At 39.7% G+C, this 20,536-nt stretch overlaps 1 protein-coding gene and 1 long non-coding RNA gene across 2 annotated transcripts in view; one reads left to right on the top strand and one right to left on the bottom strand.

Moving 5' to 3' along the window:
- The window catches only part of LOC125558937, a 5,622-nt gene extending 3,231 nt beyond the window's left edge, over nucleotides 1-2,391 (top strand). The window contains exon 2 of the long non-coding RNA XR_007306187.1: nucleotides 2,204-2,391. This is a non-coding gene — a long non-coding RNA (uncharacterized LOC125558937). The remainder of the gene's footprint in view (nucleotides 1-2,203) is intronic.
- LOC116618195 lies at nucleotides 1,204-20,536 on the bottom strand. The gene is made up of 7 exons (XM_048720450.1): nucleotides 19,801-20,536; nucleotides 13,647-13,674; nucleotides 12,235-12,436; nucleotides 4,555-4,861; nucleotides 3,867-4,011; nucleotides 3,139-3,462; nucleotides 1,204-2,629 (listed from the first exon to the last, which is right to left on the bottom strand). The coding sequence occupies exons 1-7, from the start codon at nucleotides 19,849-19,851 to the stop codon at nucleotides 2,358-2,360; spliced, it is 1,329 nt and encodes a 442-aa protein (XP_048576407.1). The 5' UTR covers nucleotides 19,852-20,536; the 3' UTR covers nucleotides 1,204-2,357.

Here is a 20,536-nt window from a genome sequence, read left to right as displayed (position 1 = left end):
AATGCTTATTATAATTTGTGAAAATGACTCCTGCCTTTCTTTGTTGTCCTAGCTAATAGTAAAGAAAGAAATACAAAGATACTCTATTGGCTGACAAAGTCTCAGTGTTCATAAACATCTCCACTTAAATTCTGCTCCTAGCAGAACTGCAAGTCGAAAAAGATTTTCCTTATTGCAACATAAAAATTAAAGACAGAAATATAAAGATACTCTATTGGCTGACAAAGTCTCATTGTTCATAAACATCTCCACTTAAATTCTGATCCTAGCGGGATTGCAAGTCGAGATTTCTTTTTATAATTTTTAATTTTTGAAAAAGATTTTCCTTATTGCAACATAAAATTACGTGATTTTTAAAGTCGTAATTATTTAATATCAAAGTCATAAAATGTTGAGCTTGGCCCCCATGTGGCGAGCATTAATACTAATGTAATACTTATTATTTTATTTCTATATTATTTAAGCAGCATTTACCTCCGTAGCATTTCCCTACATTAAAACTTGCACTTTCACTATCCTTTAATTGGTTTCTGTTATCTTTCAAGAGTACGAGAAAGGATAAAGTATTATATCAACAGGTGGTGTTTTTATACAGGGCTTTTGAGGTGACATAACGCGAAACTATTTGTCTCCTTCATCTCTAACTTTAGAATAAGAAACAACACACACATATTGTTGTCTGGGAGTGATGATAATAATGTTGCCATTTCAATATTAAACCACCATGTTGAATTTCACGGCGAAAAAGACCCTGAGGGAGAGGTTTGTAGGGTGACCATCCTTGGGGACCCCCAGTGGGGCGTATGCGTGGCACGAGAAAAAAAGTCATTTCTTGTAGCTAAGGATGAAGGAATTCATCCTCTCTTGCATCTTTTCTTGTTAAAGGATCGTTTAATCTTTTTTTTTCAAATCCTGGTCATGCGGATGTGCATAATATTAACAGAGCTGTCGAAGTGCGCTAATTGGGACACTGGCGACAATAGAATAAAAAGATAAATGACAGAAAAAAATGCGTGTTCATGATGTTGCATTTTTGTAGGTCTTCTAGTGTATCCTTTAAAGAATGACTTTTTCATTCTAAATCCGCTGAAAATATTTTTTCTGTAAATACAACTAGCCAATAGAGGAGGGACGCCTGACGTTGTAATGGTTTACGTCAGTAAGTCAGAGCTTATCTGGTGAAATGACGAATCGGAGACTCAAGAAGGTACTCCAAGAATTTATTCTAACTCACAGGAATTTTTACAATGAGTAGATGTTGCAGAGTAAAGCTTAGATGCACAGTGCACTTTATATTTGCTTAAAAGTGGGACATCCCTCGCCTCCTCCGCAGGCATCACTTTTGCCCAGAAAATATGTCGACCACAGGAAACCCACAAGATTTTTAGATTGTTTCTAACGCTTAGAGACGCCTGCGGAGGAGGCTAGGACATGCCTTGGTCAGTGGTGTTGCATTTACATTCTCGAGTCGACACTAAAGTCTCTAAATAGGTCTCTACTTCTATTTTGGAACAAAGTTCCTACTGCAAAATCAGTCACGTAAGCTTGACATAGAGAACGTCGGATGACATTCTTTGATATGCTACAATAGCATTGGCAACGATATAAATTTAAATGCCAAACTGACTATGAAATTAAATGTATACGGCGTCACATGCTCTCCGTGGGAGAAGGCGTGGCCTGACACTGAGAGGGTAGGGGTATGATGTCTCGATGCTCCCCTTCCAAAAATCGTACCTCAAAGTTTAATCATTTCAGCGATTATGACCTCAAAAAATTGAGTTGCATGTCTTTGCACCACCATGTATGGGGAACAATGATCCAACTGTAAGTTTAGCATCCCCCTCCTTTCCCAGCCAAAGAAAAATGTGGTGTACCCGCATTAATTACACTTGTTTACTATATTACATCGATGAGAAAAGAATTATATTGCAAGGTACTCGATATTACGTTTGTTGCATGTGACCCTACAAGTTTGCATTGCTAATGTTGACCGCTGGTCAGTATTCACTTGTGTTGACCGCTGATCAAAATTCACTTATATTGACTATTGGTCAGTAATCACTTTCGTTGACCGATAGCCAGTATATTCTTGGAACCAACCGCTTGTCAGTGTTCACTTGTGTTGATCGCTGGCCAGTTATTGCTTTTGTCTACCACTTGCCAGTACCCAGTCCATTGACCGCGCTGTTCTATTCACCAGGATCGACCACTGGTCAGTATTCACTCGGTTGTCTGCCGTGTTCTGTGTCCCCACCGTTCATCACTTGTGCCTTCTAGACCGCTGGTCAGTTTTCGCTTGTGTTGACTGCTGGTCAGCTACTGCTTGTGTCGACTCTTCTTGTGATGTGCTTGATTTATTCAATGGTAATAAACTGTAATGGCTTGTAGTAATCCCATGTCTGATTGATTGATAGGTGTCCGTCAAACTCTGTAGCGTTGTTCAGTTGGCAGATTCCGTTGTCTCGCGCGCTGTAGTTCACGGACTTGCATCTCTTGTCATCCAAAAGGCAATAACCGATGCAAACGGTGGGGGAGGGGACGCGAGTTTCGGTATAGATCACGTGATTGATGAGGCGGTAACCAGGCATTGGCCCGAATATCTTTTCCGGCGCATCGTTGTCAGTATCTGAAAACGAGTAAATTGAGGGCATTGAATTCATTTAATTTACCAATTGGGATGGATCCCGATCCGGCGTAGCTACGGCTGAAAAACGAGCCTAGAGACATGCTTTGCCAGGGAAACCCGTCAGACGCCTGTGCTTTGGTTGAAATAATGCCTTCATTTACCACACCGATCTAAAGCGCTGTTGCTGTCTGGTGGCGTTTCATTTACAGCCAAGCAGCAAAGCTCTTATACCCCAAAAAAGGAGAGGGGTAGCCTAGAAATCATACCTGTTGCGAGGCATATCTTGTGGAATGCATCCCGTGGGGGTAGGGGTAGGGGTTTTTTTACCTGTTGTGAGGCATATCATGAGGTGTGCATCCCGTGGGTGTAGGGGGTAGGGATTATTTTTACCTGTTGCGAAGCATATTTTGTGGCATGCATCCCGTGGGGGTAGGGATTATTTCTACATGTTGCGAGGCACATTTTGTGGCATGCATCCCGTGGGGGTAGGGGGTGGGGATAATTTTCACCTGTTGCGAGGCATATCATGATGTGTGCATCAAGAGGTGGGAGACCCTTGAACTTGTAGACGTTATAGCCATAGCATTGTCGTATCTCCACCCTCGCCTTCTGTTCACAGCAGCCACTCGCCCCACGAACGCACAGCTCGTGTTCTACCGTTCCTTGCGGTCTTAAAGGGTGTGTACTGTTGATCCAGACTTGGCAATCCGACTTAGAAGGGCAGCTGGATCGTATTTTCTTTGCCTTATTACCTTTGAAGCCATACCAGACGTAGTTCTTTGCCGCGACAAAACTCTTTAATACTTGATAATTGAAACACTGCATGAACAATTCTAAGGAGAAAATATAAAAGGTTATCCGCATAGGAAAAGTTGAGAATATGACACAAGGAGTACCCTCCCCCCTCCCATCGAAAGAAAAGAAAATAATAATACTCTGCATTGCGTTTATAAGAAAAATAAGGGAGTGAGAATATGTGCACCCAAACTTGAATGATTTTCATGTGTCCCAACATTTCGTTTTAATCCAAAAGAACATACCTTGGAATGCCTAAGCATTAAGCATTCCTAATTTCATATTCTTCTACAACCTCCTTTAAAATGCCGCCCATTTATTGGCCAGATAACATAGCGTCGCATGAACTGTAAAATTGCCTTTAAATTTCGCATTTAAGAGAATTTAAGCCCCAAGCCACTGTAGTATACACCGAATGAACACCGAATGAATATTAAGTTACCTTTTCTAGTGCACCTATCTCTTGCTGCCTTCACATGGTCAGGGCTGAGGGCTTGGTCGTATATTTGGAAACAATTCATGCGGGCTCTTAATGTGTATCCACTTGATGATGTCAATTTCAGACCGTAGCTTTTCGCGAAGTACATCTGTGAAATAAAAGAAATATCAACCAACCAACCAACCAACCAACCAACCAACCAACCAACCAACCAACCAACCAACCAACCAACCAACCAACCAACCCTCCCCCCCTCCCCCTCCCTCCGTCCATCAATCAATCGTTTTTTATAACATATTAAAAAGGTTTTATATAGAGGTAGGTAAACAACAAATTATATATGATGATTTTTAATTTTCTGAAAACGTATTAATCTTAGAAATAGGAATATAGTAGGGCTCTCCCTCCCTCCCTCCCTCCCTCCCTCCCTCCCTTCCTCCCTCCCTCCCTCCCTCCCTCCCTCCCTCCCTCCCTCCCTCCCTCCCTCCCTCCCTCCCTCCCTCCCTCCCTCCCTCCCTCCCTCCCTCCCTCCCTCCCTCCCTCCCTCCCTCCCTCCCTCCCTCCCTCCGTTTTTTATAACATATTAAAAAGGTTTTATATAGAGGTAGGTAAACAACAAATTATATATGATGATTTTTAATTTTCGGAAAACGTATTAATCTTAGAAATAGGAATATAGTAGGGCTCTTACCTCATAATTGGTAGCAATTTCATGATTGCCAACATTGCTCTCTGCCACCATAGTGCCATTTACGTAGAGCCTTTGCAGACCAGTGGAGTAGTCATATGTGAACCCCACATGGTGCCAGGTTTTGGTAGGGAGGTTGCTGTATGTCAAAGCGCCGTATTTTTTACCCGTGCCGCGCTCTGGTATCTGGAGGTACAATTGGGTCGGTGTTCTGTACCAGAAATGTACCCCATTCAAGCTGTCTTTGTCATACTGAAAGATTGGCCCCGATGACTCCTGCCGTATCCACAGAAGTATCGTGATGGAATACCTATATTACGAGGAGGGGTAGAGAGAAGCACAGTGATGGAATAGTTAAGGTAACAAAGTGTCATAATGGAATAATATGTCTTAACCCTATGAAGATACTACGATCGGGGATAGTTATATCCAGCTAGTAATATTGTTTAATCGGTTATTCGAGTTGATTAAATTTCTTGCAATAGTCCCCTAAGGAGGGGGGTGGCTCTCAGCTCAGGTTTGGGTATAGGGGTACATGCAAATGTCTGTAGCCCTTACGACAAAAAAAAATAAATTAAAACAAAACCCTGTTACTGACAACAACGCCAATTTGCATACCCTGTTTAGAACAAAGGTAATTTTTCTTTGGCGTACTTAAAAAAACAAAAAAACAAATTTTGGTTGACATTTATTATCCAATATGGTCACCTTTAGTAACAAGAAAAAAGAAATGATTAAGAATAGGCTAGCAACATGTAGCTACTACAATCACAAATGCTGAATATTCAACGGTTAAAACTCGGCAATGAACAAATCGTATCGTGTATCGTGATTTTTTATTATTTTTTTTTACGATATATCTGGGGACGGTAAAGGTAGGGGTTTTCACCTTTTTCCGTCCTGAACAGATATATATTGATTTACCCTTAACGATAATATACAGCATTGTATGTAGTTTCGTAGCAGTTATAGTTCCGTATTTCTCAGAATTTGTTTTATCTTTTTGCCTCGAATATTGTAGATGTTAAATATGTGTGTCAAAGGCTTATGATCAGTAACTAGCCTAAATTAACTTGTTGCCTAGCAATTACATACTAAAATGTTATGCCTACACAATACTTAACGCCTCACGCCCGGTCTGAGAATACCTACTCTCTACATCAGTCAAGCTTCTATGTCCATACTTTTCGATAACCAGTTCCGGAGCAGTCCTAGTTCTGTATCACTCAGCATTTGTTTTTATCTTTTTGCCTCGAATATTGTAGATTTGATCAATCCAAAACTATAATACAAAACTATTAACCTTTCCAGGGATATAAATCTAGCCTTTAAAATCCAATGGTTTGTTGCTTATTTCATTATTTCGAAGCGGTTTTCGTAATTGTTTCTCATATCAAGAAAATTTAGCCAAAAATTGTCGTTTTTCCAAGACGCGGTCGCTTTAATATAAGAAAACAAATATATTCCTTATTTGGAAAACCTGCATGATTCTTGTCATTTTTAAGGCTACCGTACCTCAGGTGCTTCGCAAACTTCATGACTTGTATTCAAAAGAGAAAAACTGTGACCATCTTTAGTCACTGGAGAAAGTCTCTGAAAAGAAACTAAGAGTCCTCGGTACCAGACCCCTGAAACGACAACATTTTCTTCATATGAAAATGAGAAGCGTTTACTGCACATTGAACTGAGCCGCGTCACAAACGTCAGGTAAAAACATTACCTCCTTTTTAAAAAATGTCCAAAAATCATGATACGAATGCTAAAAAGAAAGAATGTTGTTAATTTGTATGGGTTTTTCATGGCGTGATGCGATGTTTCCGTTTGCAGGGCCGTAATAGGGGGTAGGGCACTGGGGGCACGTCCCCCCGCAATATTTTAAAAAATTATAAGGTAATGACCAGTAGGGGCGTGGCTGTGCCCCCATCGTTTTCTTTATGTTTTTGTATCGCCCCCCCCCCCCCCCCACCACCACCAATTTTTATTATGTCTTTAATTTCAGTAAATCGGCGGGATAAATAAGTTCATTTTAAAGACAACCTCTTGATATTATTTAGCGCGCGATAAAATATTATTTTATATTTACTTAATGATTGACACGGTTTCCATTGTTTTCTGTAAGGCTTTATTTCACGTACAAACCTCATTAATAGGCAAGTAGTTAAGAGCCCGGGGAGGGTTTTGATATTCAGCAGGGAACAGTTGAATTGAATTGAATAGCTCATTATAAATGCAAGGGATGTATATAGATACATCCCGGGGAAGCTCGTATACATCCCTTGCATTTATAATGAGCAATTAAATCAATTCACTACCTGCACTCTTCCATGCTGAATATCAAAACCCAACCATATGGCACTTAACTTTACAATTATCCAAAATCTATTGGACCATAAACATAACAAACTTCAATTATTATTTTTTTTACATCTGCAGGCCTTTTTAGGGATTTATTGCCACTTTCGCCTTCGCTCTTTATGACTTTATCAACCTTACAAACATCCTCTCTCATTACTTCATGAACCCTACAATCGAACACCTTTGATATTATCGAAACATACGAAACTATCCGATCCTGCCACAGCTCTGGCCCCAATTCCTCTCTTCTGCCCGCTCTTGCCAGGTACGAACAGCCCACACCGTGTTGGTTTTCGTGTTCTCCGGAATCCTGTCGTTTTTTTCTTTTCAACTTCTTCTTCATTTAGAATTGTAATATAACGGCTTGTTTTTCCAAGGATCGTTCCGACAAGATCGAAATCCGGAAGAAACTTTTCGGCTTGCAAAAACGTATTCTCTGTCAGTTCGGACATGTCTTCGTCGCTCTCCATCTCAGAAAAATACGAGTGTTGTGAAAACTAAGAGGTGCAACAAATCTCATTCAAACTCTCCTTATTGCATACCGCGGTGATCCTAGAACCTAAAATTTCTTAGAACCTAAACAGAACCGAATCAGAACTGAAACAGAACCTAATAGCAAGGGAGAGGGGGGGGGGTAATTGTTAATAACAAAAAAAAAAATCAAAATTACCTATTTTCTGCATAGAATTACAGAGTAGGGCTGGAAATACGTCAAAAAAATTTTTTACAGCGATTTTTGTGCTATTTAGCGGATTTAGGCAAAATTTCTATTATAGTCATCACTAGCGTGAAATATTCAAAAGGCGATCCTGCACATTTGGATTTGGAGCTGGTAGGAACATTTTTCTTTATTTATATTTTCTTTCTTTATTATTTTTATTTATTTTTGTTTGAAAAGATCAATAACTGGTCCAAAAAATTATGCAGATCTCATAAAGAAAGAAATCCCCTTATTTCGGATGATTTGATTTTATCCCGGTCAATTTTAGTCCAGTTTATATTTATGTCTCCGTAACTGAAGCGCAGTCACTGTAGTTGATGTAGCTAGCATGACTTCGAAGCGCGAAATCCAAGCGTGACTTCCACTTGACTGGTCTTCACCGTTCACAGCATTCATTATGTCGGCGCCAAAAAGTACAAAAGTAGACGATTGCTGTTTGAAACTTAGCAATAACTAAGCGCTAAATCGGTATAGAACCGTTTTAGAAATGCATATTATTGCTATTTTCTTGTGATTGCATAGAAATTTGTAAGCGTCTAAAACCAGAAACCAGACAAGGGATTCTAATCAGACATTAGTCTAGGATCCACACAAATTACAGAAGTTGCTACAATTAATAAAATAATTCAGGAAACCATATTTATATAATGCCTTTTCATCAATTCTAGCGATTTTACTCGTTAAAAAGGTATTTTTATTATTTTATTTTTTTTGAAGTACCCCCTGACCGTTTTTAGTTTCTGATTCGGTTGCTTCTTTCTAATCGACACTCTGAATAGCCTTGGATTTTGTTCTTCCTACAATCAAGTTCAAGTATTCAACCGAAGCGCAGCTGTTAAAAGAGGAACAGCGCAGGATGGGAAAATTATCCAATACATTGCGGATAACGTCGACCACAATGTGTGCTCTTTAGATGGAAAAAACACTTTCCATGGGATGGGCATAATTGCGAGGGTCACTTCTGGTACTAGCGAGAACAGACCCATTCCAAGGCGGAACGTAAATGCTCAAGAAATCTCCGAGGCAGAAAAAGTAGCGCTCCATTATTTTCCCGAGCAGCAATTCCAAGAAGTTAACACTACTTACAACAACATCGTTATTCACAAAGTCCGAGATCCCTCTGCGCAGCTCGACCTCCTTTGGAAAACCTCTATATTGTTTGATATTCCTCGACCTAGTTGGGCCGGAGTTATGCAATTTGTTCACGAAGGAGACCATCAAGGACAGTCGTACCTTAAAGTACGTCGCCCAGCATGCACAGCAACATGAAATGCGCAGTCCTATCATAACGTTTGACCAGCCTCTATGGTGGAAGGCTTTTAATATCATACAGTCCGAGCCGTCAAGCAGTGATATTCGAAATATCATCGTGCGGTTGGGTGCCTTTCATGCTCAGATGAGTTTCCTCGGCTCCATTGGTCATTTGATGGCAGATTCTGGATTGCGCGAGTTGTTGGAGCTCATTTACGCCCCCAATGCTGTGGATCACATCTTGAGCGGGAAGGCGACATCACGGGCAGTCCGCGCTCATATGATCATTGACGCAGCCTTGAACGCCATTCTGTACTCGTCCACCCTCGACGTACCGCTCCCGCAAAGTCAACAATCAGCTCAAGGTAGGAAATTAGTTACCCTAGCAGTTTAGCACACTCAGCACTGAGGTTATCTTATTATCTTTTTGTTACAGAAGTGCAATCAGATATGGGGCAGATGCCTATTCAAGATGAACACGGTTCCGATGAACTGAGAGGTCCTCAGACTCACAGCCATGATGAGCATTGCTCAACCGATCAGCTTGGCGTTCCTTTGGTGACGCAGAATGAATGCATAGGTAAGTATGCTAAGATCTTCATTTTACATTTGATTTTATAGTTAACAAGTTCTATTTAATTCCAGCGTCCAGTTATTCACCAGCCGAGATAACCTTTGCTCCTGACGAGGCCATCGTTGGCAATCCCATCAGAGGAGCTAATAGGTTAACTAATACTAGATTTTTACTGAAACGTCAAAACGCCTAGCACGGCCCCAAATCAGAACAGTATAGTATATTTAAGTTTGTTTCAGTCTCATTAATTAGATTTCGACTTTTTTTTTGTTTATTCGCATTATAGCCTCAGAGAGGGCCAGCAGCCAGAAATGTTCGTGAAACAGAGAATCTGGCCCTCGTCAGTGGACGAAGTCTGTCATTCAAGAGTTCTCGATGAAATCCGAGAGCGCGCCAGTAGTGGTTCAAGCAAGATTCGGAATTCAAGTAGCACAGCAGCGTTGTGGCTGCAATACATGGACATGATAGACATATTGCGGCGATTTGTAAAGGCAGAGCGCACCGCAAATTGGCAGCTTCATCTACAGCTTGATCATTGCTACTGACTTCTCCTGGTCTGGAAAAAGGGGTAAAGATGGCGGATATCGCAGTTGATGAAGGAGGAGTACACTACGGCTGATGGGAATGGAATGCTGCCCTGGATACTTTCCTCTTTAACAACGATATCATTGGTGGACTGTAGCCAAGATAGCTCATTTTTCAATCCACATTAAAGGCTTTTTCATCTGGTGTTACTGAGACGGTTACTGCAGCTGGGATTTGGGCTTTAGATGTGTTTACGTCAACTGGCGTGACTCCGCTGTATGTGCGTGGTAACTCTTTAATAGAATAACTAACTATATTACGGAACCGTAGACAATTAGAGAAACTTTACAATAGTTTTATTAATTATCAATCATTTTGCATTCTAGCTTTCCACTTCCGGTTCAATGTTGAGGCTTTTTACAAAAGTTACCTTGCAAGCATATCATAGAATTAGATAAGTTTTTTGCTAAACGACAATTTCATTTCTGGTTTAAATGGCTGCCGTTTAAAAAAAGACCTAAAACAAAAACAAAATATCAGGATTGGTGTTACCTCCAGTCTTGTTATGGGCATCGGGTTATATAGTCCATTTAAACATAGCGCGTGAGATGCCTGGGACAAATATTTTATGCTGAATAACAATTTCACTTCCAGTTCAAAATGGCCGCCATTTTGAAATACCAAATAACAACGCTTAAAATGATATTTGGTGTTAATACCATATCCTATCTTGTTCTACCCATCTATCGCTATAATCTTGCTGAATATGGGGCTTGCATTAGCTATAATAGCTATTTTATACCTACAAAGACTTTCTTTTCCAGCCCAAGATGGCCGCCATTTTGAAAATACCCCCTTGGTAAAGGTTAATTTGACACCACTGTTTGTTTTTGTGATTTTTGCAAAACCTGTATCAATAAGTTCTTCAACTTTATTTTTGCCAAAACATTTTTTCCATAAATCGCATTCTAAGACGGCTAAAATGGGCCTTGCTGTTTCCCGTGACCTGTTGATGGTAAATTCACGCCAAATCTTTAACTTTTCTAGCGTATTATTTTGGGGCGAGAACTCGATTTTGTCGGGCGTAACCTCGCGACGTATTTCAAGATATCGCCTTCAAATTTTCGGGATCTGATAGATAATTATGCCACGTCATAAAGTGTGTGAGCAATTTTCGATTTTCGACTGAAGATCGCTTTTATAGCACTTTTCGTGTCCAAATTTCGCCAGAAATGAGAGTTCCAACTTTGATTCGTGATATTTTGTTGACAGTGTCAAATAACAATAAGTCCTCACACACTTTGGTAGATCATTTATCTGTCATTGAGATGCAATTACGTGGAAGTGCATGCGCAATAACGCGAAGGTGCATTACGCTCTAGAGTAAACTCCGTACTTTTGAGTTTGAGGCCTCAAAACTTAAACACGGAATTAGCTATTGCAAAAATAAAACTTGCAGGAGATAATTCAATCTTTTATCTTTTATTTGATGTATAGTTTGTACATGTAGTGAAAATTGCGGCGCGACAATATTTTTTTCCGCGAACACGTCGTTTACCTTTACCGAGACCTTAACGCTATCAAATCTGATTTTTTGCGTTGGTGCCATATCTAGTCTTGTTCTACTCGTAAAATACTATCTTTGTACCAAATTTATTTTGGATGTTTTATATCAAACCGTTTCGTTCCTCGCAATATGGATTTGTGAGCGACACGCGAGCGAAAGCCCATTGACGATTTTAAATCGTACCAAATGACCGATTTTTTTAGGAACTGCTACTTTTAGGAACTTAACGGAACTACTCCCACTAAGTGCTCACATAAAAAGTCATATAAATAATAAAAAAAGAAATATATAGTCTTTTCTGTGCATATTAGCATAAGTAAATTTGCATTTGTTTTAGAAAAAATCATGAGCATTGCGGCCTCCGCAAAAAAGCAGCAGCATTTAAACATGAAGTGATACGGAACTGCTTATCGTACTCTATTTCTTGTTGTCCTGAACATGGTTCTGATTGTAATTATTTTGAATGGCATCAAGTCTTTTATTATTAGAGCTTCGAGGTTTTATTCGTGCTTTGCTGCGATTGTTTTTCCGGGAGTAACCGTTTTCCTTGAAAACTTGGCGGGCATATTCAAAATGTTACTTCATAAAGGAGATGACTTAGTAGCTACCGCACACTAGTCAAGAAAACATTTACGTTTTAATTCTTTTAGAAAAATGCAGACCGACGGGGGAAGCCAACATGATACATACCTTGTGTCTGTTTTGTCATTTCTATTAAGTATTTTGAGTGATTCGTCTGTCCCCAAAAACAGAACGGCGCCATCTTTATCACCAGTTGGTCCCTCAGTCAATTGATATTGGCCACCGTTTTCGAGCTTAACCCCATTTCCACTCATATCCTCGAACAAGTCTGGCAAAGAGAAGGTGTACAAAGCAACAGGCGACGGCATTGCTAAAAAAAAAAAACACAAAAAGAGCGCGGAATGTGAATAGCATTAAGGAATGAAGACCAATAGAAGTAGTCGGATAAGTCATCTGTACTTGGATTTTCAAAGAGTTTCAATAACATTCGCTATTTTGAATTAATCATCCGATTTGCCATTCTTATCTTTTCAAAGACTTCTTTGTTTTAAGGCCTCTCGAAAAAAGCCAGTGTCAATTTTGAAATTTACTCTTCCATATTTCCAAGGAATCGATTCTGTTGTTACCCTGGGTACCAGAGCCTCCAGACTTCTCTCGTACAGTGACGCCTAGCCAAAATGCCGCGACAAACGAAGCGCTTCGCTGAGCTGAGCGTCAGGGCAAGAGAAGTCTGGAGGCTCTGGTACCCAGGGTATTCGGTTGTCCGCTTGTCATATAAAACAGCAAGTGGCACTGACCTCATATAGTTACACAAAAAGGAGTGGTTTGCATCTACAGTTTTTTATATTTTGTACCAAACCCCCAAAACTGCGATTTCATTTGCACGTGCGTCGTGTTAATATCTACTTTTTATTTCAGAATTTGCAAATAAGAAGTATTTGTGATTATATTGGTCAAAGATCAGATCGATCGCACGCTTAAAGTGGCTACTAAACGGGTTACATTTTGAACGAATTTGTGAAAACAAATTACCCGCGAGATAGAGGCCTTTTAGGCCTCTAAAAAATCTTTAAAAAGACTTTAAAAAGTCTTTCACATAGACCAGGGAAGACTTCCCTACATAGCTAAAATCCCGTTTCCACTCATATCCTCGAACACTGGAAAAGATAAGTTGTACAAAGCAACAGGCCACGGCATTGCTAAAAAAACAAGAGCGCGAAAAGTTTGGTCATCGTCGCCGATTAGTCATGAAAACAATTAGAACATGAAAGTTTCACATTTCATATATAGTGGCTGTTCCGACTTCAGGGATCTAGGGACTTGAGTGCGAAAAATATGTATCCAACATGTGTGAAAAGAATGGCCAATTCAAATAAAACGCTTAGTTTTGTAATAGACTGAAATGTTTTATTGTTAGACACTGAAATGTCATTCGGTTATTCTGTTTAGTGTACTATTTCTGTGTGTTTTACTTTCCCCTGTGATGCAAACAATATACCCAATGTTTACCCCTTTAATAATAATAACAATAATAATGATGATGATGATGATGATGATGATGATGATGATGTTAAACTCACCTTTTACGAATGCACTTTTTAGTGTGAGCTGAAACAGAAAAACCGGATACAACTAAAACGAGGGAATTTGTAGTTACCTAATAATACTAGTTTTCATGAGATAGATAAATAAAATATTATATAAAAAATATATTTTACAATCAAAACCGCACAGTATCGCAGCTGTTCAGACCATGATCTAGGGAGGATTCGCCATCTCCCACTGCCAAGTGTTTGGAGAGACCGAGACCAACCGTCGATTCGAGATGGACTACTACGACAGTTGGTCACTGCATGCTAGGGTCTATTTTCTTAGTTGTAGTTTATAGGTTTATAGTCATTATTTGAAAGTTGAAAGTTATTACATTTAGCGTTAGGTGTACATTTAGCGTTAGTTATTACATTTTGCGGCGTAACAATGTTTTCTCTTGCTATTGTAGTAAGCTTTTCCACGCTGGTAATCATTGCAGTAAGACTGTTCTCCATTTTTTTTTCGTTTGCACCTCTATATCTGCTACAAGTTTTTGTTGTATGGTATCGGTGTTTTTTATGCTAATACGTGTATTACTTCACACAAAGAGAAAGAAAAAAAAATTGTTGACAATAAATTGGAAAAGTTGTAAAAGAAAGGGCTGAGCAATATGTGTTTCGACGGGATTCTGGTATGACTTGAAGGCACTAAAGTTCCAAACTGTGTGGATCGAGACTATGGGCTATGGGTTGCAGTCTTACAGGTTGTTGGAAACGGTTTTTTTATTTTTTTATTTTTATCGTTTATGTAGAGGTGTACGTTGTAGATTTGCTTGTTGTGTCTGGAGAGTTTACATAGAGAATTCCGAGCACTCCGATGGGGGTGGGACTGAGAAGGATATACTATACACCCCCAAACACTGGGGGCTTTTCCAGCGTCGAGGCTTTGTACCGTGTTGCAAAGGCTAGCTCAGAAGATGGAAAGGGGGGAGGGGGGCTGGAAATAATACTGGGTCGAGAATAAAAGACAAAGCACATTGCTGATCGAGAGTGACAGAGCCGACCGTATGCCGAGTTATAAGGCTATTTTTCTTTTAAGGCTGTTTTCATTTTTAAGGACCCTAGGCGTCTTTCTCTTTATATAGCTTGACCCGCGTGGGACTAATTATTACTTATAATTACTGGTAAATATCTGTTGTCTTATTGTAGCATTGTTGAAATTTTCGTCTATATGGTCAAGATTTGTTAATTGATGGGTGAGAAAGCGTTAGTAACCAATAGCCTATCAGATTTATGACAACCCCAATCATATTTACGGGACGGTTCAGGTAACCACTGAAAAAGTATCGACTATGGCGCAAAGGTTCTTAAGGCATTGCGTAACTTTGCAGATTTCTCCGGAGCACGGAAAGTGAGTTCAAAGTATTCCTTTTTCGACTATGTTGGGAAAGGGCAAGCGAATCTTAATTGAGCTTTGTTGTCGGTATTTAATGCTTTCCGTTGTCTGTGTACACTATAAAATCGTATTTTAGTAATACAGTATTTTTCTAGTTGTCTACAGTGAGTTCAAAGTATTTTATATTTATCGAAAAAAGGTTAGCGAATCTGGAATCAGCTGTGTTGACCCGATTCAAATAAAAAGAAAAATAATACAATTCAGTGAACATCCCATGTGACGACACCGAAACTCAATTTTTATTCGCTTGCCCTTTCGAAGTGTCACGATTTTAACGATTTTATAGTATATACAAGCAAGGAAAAGCATTCAATTCCGAGCTCAATTTAGAATCGTTTGCCCTTTCTCGACAAATATAGGATACTTTGAACTCACTTGGTTTACAAATTATTGGCTTTTTTTAATAAAATGGAAACTGTCGGGCATTAAGTCCATTGAAGACCTGTCCAGACAGTTGTAGGAGATAAAATTCGCTGTCACTTTGATTACGCTTTTATAGTATACATTCTTTTATTATAAGAACCTTTTTTGTAAGAACGTCCAGGCTGAGAGTACCTCGGTTGATCCTAGAACCTAATCACGGGACTTAGGATACTTTGTCAGCGATTTCTCAAATAACCAAAAATGCATTCCCAATTCGCTGAATATTGTATTCAGCGAATAAAATATCTCTAACCTTTTTGCGAAATGTCTCCTGCCTCCCGATTCAGCGAAATCCTTTTTCGTTATGTTTCTATTTCTCTAGTCTAAAAACCCACGCGATCGTTGTTTTCAACTCTTGAAACATTTGAACTAGCCCGAACGCTCTCCGAACCTAACTTCGTATTTAGGTTCTTATATAAAATAAGAAGGGAGTGAAACAACGCTCGATTCCATTGTTCGAAAACCTTCCTAGTTACGGCCGATGTTGTGATGTTGGTATGAGACATGATTGATGAGTGACAGCTCACTTTTTCTTTGAACTTATCGCGCCGCCGACACACGCCCGGGCATGCGACAAGTGCAGGGATCGGGGCTAATTTTGTCTAGGCGGGAAAAAGAAATGTTCTCCCGCTCAAATATCGAAAGATGTCATATAACTGCCACATGAATTTGAATATTTACCCGGGACAACAGAAAATTCTGCAAGTTATCGACAGAGGGCAAAGTGTTTTATTTTTAATGGAGAAGTGAATAAGGGGGATAGAGCAAATCAAATTATTATCTGGTCATCGGATGCCATTTAACTTTTTGGATGAAGAAATGCAACGGTCCGTAGAAACATTTTAAAAATAAACCCCGATCCCTGCACTTGTCGCATGCCCGGGCGTGTGTCGCATACCTGTCAACCTCCGAAAATCTCAAGGCTTGAGAATTTTTTGGGGGTGGGGGGTGGGGTATATTCATTTTTTGGGGGGAGGGGTGGTATAACCTAGCAGGCGTTTGCCGTGAAGAAAGCTTTCGCAAACAAATCCACTTATAGATCTCACGACGGTGTTAGATACATTGCGCTGCTCAAGGGAATAATTGTTTTAAGTATTTTCAAAGAAAATAGGCAAAATGACGATTTTCTATAAAATAATTTTTTGGAAGCGATAAAAATCGCTAAAAGCGGGAGATTTGGTGCTCAACGCCGGAGAGCGGAAGAACGGGTCAAAAATCTTGAGACTCCCGCCTAATGCGGGAGAGTTGACAGGTATGGTGTCGGCGGCGCGATAAGTTCAAAGAGAAAGTGAGCTGTCACTCATCAATCATGTCTCATACCAACATCACAACATCGGCCGTATCTAGGCAGGTTTTCGAACAATGGAATCGAGCGTTGTTTCACTCCCTTCTTATTTTATATAGAACCTAAATACGAAGTTAGGTTCGGAGAGCGCTCGGGCTAGTCACGAACACTCAAGAGGCTATGGTTACTCAGTACTGTTCAAATGTTTCAAGAGTTGAAAACAACGATAGCGTGGATTTTTAGACAAGAGAAATAGAAACATAACGAAAAAGGATTTCGCTGAATCGGGAGGCAGGAGACATTTCGCACAAAGGTTAGAGATATTTTATTCGCTGAATACAATATTCAGCGAATTGGGAATGCATTTTTGGTTATTTTATTAAGAAATCGCTGACAAAGTATCCTAATTCCCGTGACCTAATCCTTCAGAACCTGGGCTACCACAGGTATCCCAGTGATAATCAAGCCGTCTCTTGCACAATCTCGTCCCCAGAGCCTTTCTTTTTTCTGCGCCTGCGTCGCCAGACGAAGGGCTCTGGGAAACTCCACATTTCGGAGCGCGCTGATTGGCCAATAAAAACGTCCGAATCACTTCCGATACTCTCGAAGTTGTCCTGAGGGTCGTTTCTCAAAACTCCCGGTAATATCCGGGCCCGTTAGGGTACCGGGAGAGTTTTCGGGATACTTTTCCGGGCGAGGAAAAGCGTTTCTCAAAGCTTGCGGTAGCGTGCCGGTTGTTTACGGGTTCCCGATAAGCAAATTATAATTTTCAGAGCTAATAAATAAATTGGCTAAATAATTATTGAATATCAATAAAAATCGTAGATTTGTCGATATCTGTAGACAACTGGTACCCCAAACACTGCTGTGGTATCGGCACTTTTTGAAAAAAAGACAAAGAACAAGTAGATAAAGTCTCATTTTGTAGCAAACCAATATCTTCGCAAAGTTGTTTACATTTTTTTTAGGCGCACGGTGACAGCTAAATGTCAAATCATTTGACAGAAAAGAAACCTGATTGGCTATTTGTGCGAATCCCATAAAATGATGTTAGCCGTGATTGGCCCACTTCTTTCCGGGCAGTGATATGGTTTCCTCAAGTAATGAAAATTCACTACAACTTGACACAACTTGAAAATGGCGAGATTTAATCGGAAAAAAAGCACCAAATTGGATAGTTTAACTTGGCCAATTCTAGATGAATAGTTGATCTATAAATTCAGCTGAAAACATTAAGGAAAAACATCGTTTTGGGTATCAATTATCGCATTCAAAGTAATTCCCGGTAAGTTAACGGGAGCTCTTGAGCTCCCGTAAGTTACCGGGCGAGTTACCGGGATTTTTTTCCGGGCCCGAATAACGGGCGTTTTGAGAAACACCCGTAAAGTTTATCGGGGGCTTGCCGGGTGACTTTCCGGGTTTCCGGGTTTACCGGGACTTTTGAGAAACGACCCCCTGATCCGGAAAAGATGTTGCAAAGCTAGCCGCGAAAAATTTTCTGCGGTTGTCTCTTGCACTGTTAAAACGGAGATTGGAACAATCAGAATCAGAATTATTACAAGACCGCAGGTCGAGTGCTTCACATCTGCTCTAGAATTCCCCAAACAAACAGGGCAAACAAGGCAAATACAGAATGTTTTTTTTATTTAAAATTATTTCTAATCCCAGCAAAAGACAAAAAATAAAACCTTCACGAAACGCTCGCTCATGGCGTCATTCCAGTGCATGTCAGCGCTCTCGCAGAAAACAGTTTGGAAAACTGAAAAACTGGCTTCAAATTCTTCATCGTTTGGTGGGTCATCTATTTTGACTTATTTGCAATTTCCCTGGGACACGTTTTTCTCCCGAAGAGTAATATTTTTTTAGTGTTAAAAGGTAAAAGTTCTTGGGAATTCACAGGGTTGTTGACTGTTGATGCAAGAATTGCATGACCTTCATCATGTAATAAAAGTGACTAATCCCACCAAATAGCGCCTACACTATTTCAATTATTTTATAATTTAAAGGTTGGTTCTCACAAGGACGCAAGCGCAAGCGTAAGCGCAAAAGGAAGCGCAACACAAGTGAGAATCGGTCAAACACAAGCGCAAGCGCAAGAAAATCAAGCAGTTGCGTTCTCTTGCGCTTATGTTCTAGTGAGAATTGGAAAACTACGTGCGTTCCGCTTGCGCTTACGTCCAAGCGCAAGCGGTATAAAAGGCGCGCGCCAGGTCCAAGCCGTCATTCCCACTAGACTTTGTCGAGAGCAGAGCTCCATAAAAAGAAGCAAAAGAGATATGATCAAGTTCGAAATAATGTCTTAAACATCAATGGTACAAAAACAACCATATTTTTAACCTTCTCTGGTGACTGGACACATAAGAAATAGAGAATGGAGCGATTTGGAAGCAAAAAAGTTGTCAGGTTCCGTTATTTTTACGCGCGCGCTGAAGAATAGCGTCATTTCAAACGAGCGCGCTCTGTTTTTGAATCAAATTTTCAATCATAATTTTTATCGTTATTGCCGTAAAAAACCACCTCCAAGAAACTCGCCGTTATTGCCTTGTGTATACAAAACGTTATTTTCAACTTCAAAATGATCAAAGTTAATCTACGGCTCTGCTTTTTGGATATTTACCAAGCTCTGCACTTGCCGTGGACTAGCGAGGACGACTTGGACGAGGTCCGCGCCTTTTATACCGCGGGTCCTTGTTTAAGTTCAATAAGTTGTTTATTGAACGGATTCACTTCTGACCAGACTAACTGACTGACCTAGATCCAATTTTTTTTAAATAATTCATTATTCTTGTTTGTTCCTTTTTGTTTGTTTCTTAGTTTCTTCGCTTTTCCTTTTTTTCGTCGATCAATTGATTATAGTATATATTATTTTGATAAAATAAGAATACAAAATTTTAAATGAAAGTTATTTTGAAAATGTTGAAATGCTAACAATTTTTTTCAATTTTTTTTGGAGATATGAAAATATAATCGCAAGTGTTATATAAGAAACCCCAAATATTCAATTAACGACAGCGATTGTTAGAAAAAGTGGATTTCTTTACCTCAAATGAGAGGAGAAGAAGACCAAGAACTGTTTTCCGAATCGCTTGCATCTTGCTTGGTCTGAAGTGGGGAGCGATGTTTGTCACGTCCCTCACGTTTTTGATGATATCGAGCAAGACTTCGTACCTGAAAACGCGATGAGCTCTAAGAAATAATGAATAATTATGTTCCTCTCCATAGGAATACACTTTGAAAAAGAACCCCACCTTCTCATTAGCCAATGAAGAAATAGTACAAAAAGTACTCTATTGGCTGACAAAATCTCATTGTTCCTGTTTATTTCAATAATTGTCCACTTCCGTTTCTTAAAGAATGGCGAATGGCTTCTTAAAAGGCAAGAAAGGCGATATAATTTTTTTATATTCAATACTTGGGAAAAAAGCTTTTCCTTTGCAACATACATTGCTTGCAGTAATACGGGCCCCCTGTAGCGAGCATAATTGCGAGTTTATTAATTTTCATTTATTTTAGCCGCATTTACCTTGACTAGCATTTTCTGCAATAGCACTTGCGCTCTCATTTTCTTGATAATGATTTACAGTATTTTTCAAGAGTTTGTCAAACATAGAGCAGGTGAAAGGATAAAGCAGTGTATGGACAGGTGTTTTCATTGAGGGCTCTAGCGGGGACGTATCTTAAATTATAATCGCGAATTTTGTCTTTGCTCCTTCATCTCTAACTTAAAAAAAACAAAAAAAACAAATAGAATAAAAAAGCCCAAACTGTCGCGATCTC

This window comes from Nematostella vectensis, chromosome 13, assembly GCF_932526225.1.
Source record: "Nematostella vectensis chromosome 13, jaNemVect1.1, whole genome shotgun sequence".
Taxonomy (NCBI): Eukaryota; Metazoa; Cnidaria; class Anthozoa; order Actiniaria; family Edwardsiidae; genus Nematostella; species Nematostella vectensis.
Note: the sequence above shows the minus strand (reverse complement) of the source record. Positions and strands in the feature narration are given on the sequence as shown.